At 26.5% G+C, this 9,856-nt stretch overlaps 1 protein-coding gene across 1 annotated transcript; it reads right to left on the bottom strand.

Annotated features, from left to right (window-relative positions):
• Positions 1-337: 337 nt before the first annotated feature.
• LOC113369806 (anoctamin-1-like) lies at positions 338-8,896 on the bottom strand. The gene is made up of 18 exons (XM_026610379.1): positions 8,698-8,896; positions 8,271-8,354; positions 7,936-8,206; positions 7,794-7,862; positions 6,090-6,229; positions 5,864-6,032; positions 5,616-5,736; positions 5,410-5,521; positions 5,154-5,314; positions 4,855-5,087; positions 4,622-4,786; positions 4,355-4,558; positions 4,021-4,267; positions 3,747-3,952; positions 3,516-3,676; positions 3,159-3,406; positions 2,911-3,069; positions 338-453 (listed from the first exon to the last, which is right to left on the bottom strand). Exons 1-18 carry the CDS (start codon positions 8,757-8,759, stop codon positions 434-436), a joined length of 2,832 nt encoding a protein of 943 aa, XP_026466164.1. The 5' UTR covers positions 8,760-8,896; the 3' UTR covers positions 338-433.
• Positions 8,897-9,856: the final 960 nt, after the last annotated feature.

Here is a 9,856-nt window from a genome sequence, read left to right as displayed (position 1 = left end):
TGCACATATCGGTTTTCCATATTACTTATATTAGCATGCAATGCTGGAGAAGAATATTGCGGTACATAACTTTAAAAATGTTTCTCAAACCACACAAAATACCTTGGATTTATCACTTTCATTAAATAAACGTTCTTAAAATGTAGGCAGCGAATTATGCAAGTTTACTAGATGTTGAGAAAGTAAAACAAACATTGTTTTATTAAACACATTTGTTTAATTAATTATAAAAGTATAAGTACAATTATTAAACAAAAACATTAATATCAATAAGTAAAAACATAAAAATCATAGTCAGATTATATAAATAAAAAAATATGTATGTTTTTTTATGTATCTGGTATAGAATTAGATCCCCAACATTGTATCAATCATCATAAAATTGCAGCTGCTTTGGTATAATCGTTTACATAAATATAATAAAGGCAAGAAATTAAAACTCTTCTTCAATATCTGAAATAAATGTATAAATTATTATACAAATTCTAAGAATGGTGTTTACTTTTACAAATGTATACCTTGTTCCAAAATTTAGAATCCATGCAGTGCTATCGTTAACATTGTGCATGTTAGTAATATAAAATTAGAATTTCTATCTTCAAAATTTAGTGTGACTTTTTAAAATTTAGACGAAGAGTTTAAACTTAGTTAGAAACCACAGCCGGAAGGTAATATTTTAAATAAAATTATATTTATCATTAATAACCACTTCGGTTGCTTTGAACAAAATATACAATTTAACAATTATAATATTAAAAAATATATAAAAAATGATCACTAAATATTTTATAAATGTAACTTTTATCAGTAAAGCAAAACTATATATTTTCATATATTTCAAGTCAATATTCAAATTTGAAAATTCTGCAGATACCTAATAAACGTGAAAGATATAAAAAATTATATGAAAGAAAAATATTTTTAGAAAGATACATTAGTAATATATAATTATTTTATATTTTTCATTAAATATATTTGTGATATAATATAAATCTTGGTAGAAAACCATTTGACACATGGCATGACCTTTATACTGATTTGAGAAAAAAATTATATATATAATTATGTCCTTTATATTATTTTATATAGTTTTTTGTTTATATAGTACTTGATAAACTATTTGGTCTGATAAGTTATTTTATATAATACCTTGCAACAGAATTAGATTAAAGATATAATATAGATTATAATTTCTGTTTGTCTAATAACAATGGGTATTTAAAAATTATACTACAACTATTGACTACACAGAGTTTTGAAAAAAAACATTGTTTAAAAAAAAGCATTATAAAAGTGATTTTCATTGATTGATATGAACGATTTGATTTGTTAAAATATTTACTTTTATAATAGTGAAGTCTCATATACATACATCAGCACTAACACGTTATTAATTATTGATTTATTTTGGCACGTCTAAGCATCCTGATGTTTGTAAATAATATTTTGTAAAGCCATATGACATTCAAGGAACATTAATAATAATCACAAATATTTATTAAATATATATCATAAATAGCAAGGCAGTTTTCATCATAGAAAGCTATATCATTAGTCAATATTTAAAAAAGCGGAATCGAGTAAATGTATATTAATACTATAAAATGTGATGATTATGTGTGCAAAATAGCTTAATTATGAGAGATCATCCATTAATTACGAAAAATCACAACAAATTTGGAAAAATTGAGACATACAAAGTTATGTTATTTTTGCTCTTAGATGTGTCATAGGAAAGAAAACCGAATATTTTATTGAGATTTGTACAGGATTGGAATAATCAAAAATCAAAAATCAAAAATCACGTAATTTATAGATGGTCTTCCTTTTTAAAAGGCAGATAAAAGCGTTCGCGTATACATGAGAATAATTTTCGCGAGATTCTTTTACATTTTTTGCAAAATTTTAAGCAAACACTATTAATGATAATAAATCACAACATTATTATATAATATATAGAGTAATATAAATATACTATAACTAATAATTTCATAAGGGGTCACACTTTAATTTGCTATAGATAATATCTATTTTGTCACAATCAATTAAAATATATATTAACTATTTAATAAATTTTAAAACTAATTTACAGCCATCAAAATTAGCTTTATAAAAAAACTAGTTTGTCCAGTTAATTATATTTACATCTGATTGATAGATTTTTTAATAATAATCAATAAACATAAAAATAAGGAAATAAAGATGTAAATAGATGTCCAACACCAATTAAATATTTCATTTGGATATAAATGTAAACATATTTATGTGCAAAAAATAAATGAAAAATTTTTAATTCATTAGAATTTGATTGCATTAAATATATGTATATTTTTGAATGCATATAACAAATGGAAGCAAATGCATTGATTCTTTGCACATAAACAGAAATATTGTTAAAGCATGATTAAGAGTAACATTTGCTTCGCTATAGGCAAAGAAGTAGAGTAATTAGATTTATTTTATAAATATAATATTAAATTGTTATGTCAATATGATAAAAATAATTGTTTTATATACATTTTAAGGATTAAAATATTTGCAGTGCTTCAATTTGTAAATCATAGATTTTCTTTAAACTAATATTTATGTTAGTTGTGCGCAGCATTCAATCATTTCACAAAGTAGGACGGATTAAATAATTAAGCATTGATTATACCTAGAATTTATTTTTGTTTAATTTTATATATAAATATATGCTAGTGAAAATCTTTCTGGTGAAAAATATATTCAATGTATTATTTGTTTATTAATTATGATCAAATCATTCTATTCTCATGTGAAATGATTGCTACTTTTGTACAAGAAGAAGGCTTAAAGATTTGCCATATTGTTAATAAAGGCAGTAGATTTTAATTTAGACTTCTGTAACATGCTCATAAACTGAAGTAGATGGACTTTGAGTTTGCTCACCGCTCATCCTCATGTTGTCATTTATAGATCCATTACTTTGTCCTGTGTTTTGGAAAGTTTGTCGTCGAGAAATTTCTAAGTCAAGTTGAGACCCAGATAGAGTCCTGTCCAATAAAGTAGCCCACTGCTGAGATACTACATTATCCAGCATTTGACAGTCTGAAAAAGAAATTAGTAACGACTTTTAGTAATAATTGATTGTTTATAGGATTGTTCATATTTTTATTGATTTGTAAAACTATACCCACCTTTTCCTCGTGCTCTAGTCGCTTCCTGTTTAATGATTATCTCATTAGTGATGTAAGCTTCTCGTCGAATTTGATCCCTTAAATGTTGAGGCATATCTGGTATCACCCATCGTACAAATATCATCACTACTGCAACTACATTCTCAAATACGACGACAAATGCTAGCCGCGCCGCAAGAATGTGCCAATAGTCTAATGAGAGTTCATAGCGATTCGGAGAATCTGGGGGCTCACGATAGTCTGGGTAGCTAAGACAAGTAAAAGAACTGAGTATTACACTTGGATAAATGTAAGTAGTTTTGTAATACATTAAAGAGAACATTTGTGCGCTATATTTTCAGAATTACATTTACTTACCGACATTCGGTGATATTTTCAGGTCTTCGATATTGAAATTCACTTGTATTAAATTTAGCTAATGAAAAATCCAAGAAGCCTTCCAATGATCTATTAGGTGATTTGGTTAAAGAGTACACAAGCTTTGGTATAAAATTGCTTGTAAAAGCAATAATGAATCCCTAAAAATATAATATATATAAACTAAAATATCATTGAGTAAATAATAATTTATACAAGCACCATACTTACATTTGTTATTACTGATAATTTTCCTATGCTATCTAATATTCTAAACCAAACACCAATATCCCTCACTCGTTGTGTGACTGGCCTTCTATAAAACGTTAGAAGTTTCTTGGCATCTAGCCTCATTTCTAGTATATTATTTAACAAGGCAAATAAAGGTGCTAAGGGAAACGCGGATACGAAGATAGTCACAAAACCATATTGTAGAACTGAAAATATAAAATTGTATTATAATACAACTAGTATTAGAGATATTTCCTTTATTAATAGTATTTACCCATTTCCAAATATTCAGGGAACAATCCACGTGAACCCCATTCTACAAGTTTGAAATCTTTTACCCATCGCACTGCTGATCCTCGGACATTCTTAGTTGATCCTTTTCTTCCAATAACTTTCAATATATTCCACCATTTATAAACAAGTGGCATTAGCATTTCAAGAACTGTATTCATTGCTTGCTTTCCAACCATAATTATAGAAAGTTGTATACATAATTCCATTAAGCAGCCACCCAATCCACACTAAAGAGGAAAAATAGTAAAAATTAAGGATTTACTTGAAATATAATATATAATTAATTGGTAATTAATTTCAATAAAATAAGGTACCTCTTCTTGTCTATATTTAAATAGCCTATTGTAATTTCCAGGGTAACCCACAAATTTTCCTTTGAAGAATGCAATGTAAAATATAGAAGCATAGTAGTTAACAAATTGTAGCAAATATATTTTTAATGTTAAGGAATCGTCAAATTCAGTCTGTGTCCTTAACAATTCTACTTCAGTCATATATTCTGCTAGCCATGAATAAAGCTAAAATATTTGCATGATGAAAAAGTGTGTTAAAAATCAATAAAAATAATAAAAATTACTTACCATATTAAACAAAACAATTAAACATAAATTAATAGAGGCTGCTGTGGCCGTTGTGAATAATAATGCATAACTAGTGATAACATTGTCCCCATAAACACTCAATGCCGCTAACACACTCATTCTATATAAAACTAAAGCAAGAACAGCAACTACAGCTAAGGCAACCTGAATTACATATATTATTAATAAATTATTACATCATTATATTACAAACCATAAACATATTGTCTTACCAATAACAAAACTACAGAAAAACTTAATATTGTTGCAGGTAATTTGACTCTCCAAAAAGGCACATGAGGTTCCAGAGTATTTGTTACGATATTTATCATCTTGCGTTCTACATGAGCTAAACGAGCTAAATATTGTGGACGCGGATGTTCTTCCTGAATATCAAAACCTGTTAGATCCCACCTGTGAGTAATTTCAGCAGAATACCTTTTCCACAGCTCCAAAAAGAGTGTTGCTGCATAAAAATAAATTTAATTATCATAGGAAGTAATACCATTTATCATTTTGTAAAACAACTTACCCCAGAAAGACATAAATATGGCAAAAAATACAGTTGTAGGATTATCAAATAAAATTGTGACTTTTGCATGGAAACATGTTTCATTCAATTTCCAATATCCGCACCAATGATCACACAGAGGACACATATCAATGTCACCGCGATTCTCACAAATATCACGACTAAAATAATATATTATAATAATAAAAATTATTAAAGCTAATAATCTCGGCTATAGTCTTATAATTATATTATTCAAATGCAATAATTTATTTACCTAACAGGATTATTCTCTACACTCAGCCATGAGTACGCAAAACAAATGAGTCCAACAATAGAAGCAGGTATAAGCATGTGAGTGTAAAAACCCAACCAAGCAAAATATAAACCTATTAAATATTGAATTTGTATAACAAAACTATTAAGGGCACAATTAAACCTTTTCAATTAAACTAAAATATATGATAGTAAAATATTGCTTACCTATTTTAACTCCAAAATAATCTTTGACATGATCTAGTGGTTGATAATGAAAAGATTTGCACACCGAAGCCCATTCAGTAAGTAAAAGATTTCTTACAGAGCCCTTTGTGTGGAGATCCCCCTGCAGAAATCAACAAAAATAAACCATTATAATTTATATATAATGAGATTATAAAAAGGATCTATTTCCCTACTTGATATAATTCATTTTACATATGTACTTGTAATTTGAAAAAAAAAATACTTACATCGTGGATGGGATAAGCAGCTTGATATACACCACCAGAAATCAGTCTATCAATTCCAAATGCAAAATCATCTGTATCATCTCTGGAAAACCTTTTGCGGTCTAATATAAACTTAACTATTCTAGAACGAATACCTGCAGAAAAAAAGTCTTCTTGATCTAAATCAAATCTGAAATATTGAAAATTATAAATAAATTAATTATAAGAGAATATTAAATAAACTTACAAGTATTCTTTATCTCTTGAATAAACAGCAGTGAATCTGTGTGATTTTTTAGGAAACTTTTTCTCATCGACAAAGAACCGTGAGAAAAATCTATCGTACATTGAGGTCGTTTTAGACTTCACTTGTTTTAGACCAGGTATCTAAAATATAGATAAAAAATTATGAGAATTAAATCAACAAGATTTAATAAATTATATAGATATACAAAAACATACACATAAAAATAAAACAAGTATTAATCATAATATTGAAAATATATGGTATATAAAATCATAAGATATTAACAAATATTTTTTAGCCAATGGTGAAAACTTATAATTTATTTTTGTGAATTAGGTAACACTGTTTTAATATTTTCCAGTTTTAATATGGAATTATACCTAATTGATTCATGCGTCCATTAGTTAAAACCACACAGTTATTTCAGTATTATTAGAGAGAAATAATGGGTCATTCAGATTCATATTCAGAGTGAAAGAAATTTTAGAATTAATATTTCAGTAAACACCAAATTTATGCAATAATAGAATACATTAATAGAGTAGTATACACATAAGCAGTTCCCCATTGTTAATTAAAATCATTTCACAAGCAATTTGCAGTTTGTTAGTTATTTTAAACTCACATAATCATATTAACAATAAAATACTTCCGGCAACAACAAAAAATCATGCTAATACAAAAAATAAGTAAAAGTTAAGTAAAGAATGATTAAGTTAAATTGTAATAATTTACATTATAAATAAAATAAATAAAATATTCAGCTTATAATGCAAAATAACAAAATTTATCTACAACCTTAAAAAAAAAATATAAGAATATAATATAAGAATAATAATAAAATATTTAGAAAACTTCTAGAAATAAAGTAACAACTTTTTTATTATAATTCAGTAAAATAAAACCAATTGTGTGAATTATTTAAAATAAAAATAATTTTGATAAGTATTATATTATTATAATATGTGTTTGTGTGAGAATAAAAATAGATTTCCACAACAAATATTATTTATCCCATGTAAGTAAACTCATTCAGCCACAATAGTACCTTTTCACTTAGATACTGTGTAGCATTTAGTATTGCACTGGAGCGGTTACCCTTCTGCGCCACCGAAAAAGACTGTGTTATATGAAAATTATTATAACCAAATAAATGTCTCCAAAATAATAAGAATTGTTAAATTGCATAATGCGCCACTAGTACAATTTTAAATAACATAACAAGACAGTTCAAATGCCAGTTTTAATGAAAAGGGTGTGAGGAGCATTCTTTTTAAATACTTGACATTCAACTAGCAGAAATATATTTTCTTTATCAACAAAATTGTAGAAATATTAAAAAATTAAACATCTAAGTAGCAGGTTCTATAAAAATAAAAATATTGTAACTATTCTAATGAACACAATATAGAAAACATTAAAGTTGTGAACTGGAACAAAATGACATCATAAAAATTAATTCAGCGTATTTTGTGTGAGATGTGATATAATTTCATGTATAAGCAATTGTTATGTTTAATATTGTTATGAATTGAAATGTTGATCTCTAATATTTATATAATCAGTTAATCATTTGTTTAAATGCAAATATTACCATTTATATATCAGAATATAGCATTTTATGCTATGTTCTGGAGCGATCATATTTTTGTTTTCATATTTTATAAGTGAATATTTAAGATTCATATATAATTAAGTACTTACATCTCTCATAGGCATCCGTAGTTTCAAAATTTCACTATATCTTCTCAATACTTCTAATGGTGTGTGAATCTATGAACATAATTCAAAATGATTATACATTTATGAAAATTAAAATAATATAATAAAAAATGCAGTAAAATACTTTTATAAAATGAAATTCATTATTTCCAACAGTTTCCCTCTCGAGCTCCAATCCCTCTTTCATAAGATTTGTTTCAAAAACTTCCCTTTTAGTTTTGGCATCTTTTATTCTATCTTTTAGTTTTGATGGTGTATCTTCTTTCTTTGATCTACTATTTTTATTTTTAGCTTCAGTATCAATCCAAACTAATACAAAATCTATTGATCTGATGCCATCATTGAAATATAATGAAGGATTGATATTGTCACCAGGAAACGGATCAGGAGTAGAACTAAAACCATTAATAAATGTAATAATGTGTTATTATCACAGCTTATCGTAATTGATTAATATACTTTTGTGCATCTGTGGTGTCCATCTCAATAGCTTCAGATAGCAAAGTACTACTTCGTCTCTGTTCTGGCGAAATGTTGGCATCTCTAAAATTTATAAACATAGTTATTAATTCAAAATTTAAATGTGTATTTGATATTAAAAAAAAAAGAATTTTATCATTGAAGTTGTAAAGTAATGATCTTTGTGTATAAAATAATTACAATGCTTTGTAAATCAGTTCATATACATTAATAAGATTAAGCTGATGATTAAAAGTTCATAGTTTATTAATTTTTGTCCATCATATTAATATATTTTGCAGGAGAAATTTGTACTTTCATTGCAGTATAGAGCAGTTATAAAATAAATAATAGTGGTAAAAAAATAATATTTTAGCAGATAATGAATAAATATGGAATAACAAATGTAAATATGCTTCTTAATTACCTTACAGTGTCCATATCATTGGATAAGTGACTCCCATTGTCATACATACTTGCTAATGACATTGATTTTAAATCTGTTTCATAAGTAGCCTCACTTCCCGATTTTTTTCCAATGGAACCTTGTCGAACAATGCTCGTTTTCTGAGCATCATTTAAAAAATTTCGCAAAGAAGAGAAATTCTCTTCAGTTTTTACGCCGGGTATCGAGTATGATAAAAGAACATTTTTATCACTATATTCTTGATTATCATTTAGAGATTTATCATTATCAGGATCAGACATGCTTAGCACATTATTAAACTAATTAAGTTTGAAAGATGATCAAAAAGACATTGGCAAAAAATATCACAGAATAATACGATTAATATGTCACCAGAAAATTTGTCATAATTTCTAGGAAAACCCCGGTGCAAAGTATCAAAGTTATTTATACAATTAATACGAAGCTTAAAAACATTCTTGTGATTGATATATTTATATGTAGTTTCTTTTAATAACAAATATCGTTCAGCACACCAGGAAATTGAAAATGTTACGAGAATAAACTATTTTTATTGAGACTTTTGGACACGATTTTGGCAGTGCAACGAAATGACAGTATTTGACATTTCTATGACAGTTCTTGCGATTCACGTGTCATTCACTTTAATTATTGTGTTTCTTATGTTGTCCAACCTGGAGCCCATGCCCCACAAGGCAGCATTTGGCGGCAATTTAAAATTTGAACCTACACACTTGAAAATTAGAGCTGTGCATATAAATCTAATTAAAAACTTATATGTAAATCACAAAATTATACAACTTGCTCTTTTACATCTTGGTTTTCAAATCATATGGGATTCTTGGATACAATTGTACACTTATAATCATTTACTTCAACTGAAACATACAGGCATACTTGAAAATGAGTTATTGAAATAAATGTATACATTTTCCAATATAGTTTGTTTAATAATTTGAAAGTTATACATAGGTAACATTTTTGCATAAGAAAATATAATATAAATATATTTCTAAGATTTGAAATTTTATTCCATTTTAACATTTCACTTACAATTATTGAAAACTTGCATTCAACTTTTTCTCCATCGAAATTTATATTCTAACAAAACTATATAAGTACATTTCTAATTTTTATTGAATTGGTTTTACAGTAAAAA

This window comes from Ctenocephalides felis, unplaced genomic scaffold (assembly GCF_003426905.1).
Source record: "Ctenocephalides felis isolate EL2017-DRISC unplaced genomic scaffold, ASM342690v1 CF-g0.4_SCAFFOLD_01492, whole genome shotgun sequence".
Taxonomy (NCBI): Eukaryota; Metazoa; Arthropoda; class Insecta; order Siphonaptera; family Pulicidae; genus Ctenocephalides; species Ctenocephalides felis.
Note: the sequence above shows the minus strand (reverse complement) of the source record. Positions and strands in the feature narration are given on the sequence as shown.

Coding starts and splice junctions, on each gene's coding strand:
- LOC113369806 (XM_026610379.1), bottom strand. CDS start 8,759: ATGTCATTAGCAAGTATGTATGACAATGGGAGTCACTTATCCAATGAT. Junction 6,033..6,089: donor TCAAGAGATAAAGAATACTT/GTAAGTTTATTT, acceptor TCAATATTTCAG/ATTTGATTTAGATCAAGAAG. Junction 4,787..4,854: donor TTTCTGTAGTTTTGTTATTG/GTAAGACAATAT, acceptor TATGTAATTCAG/GTTGCCTTAGCTGTAGTTGC.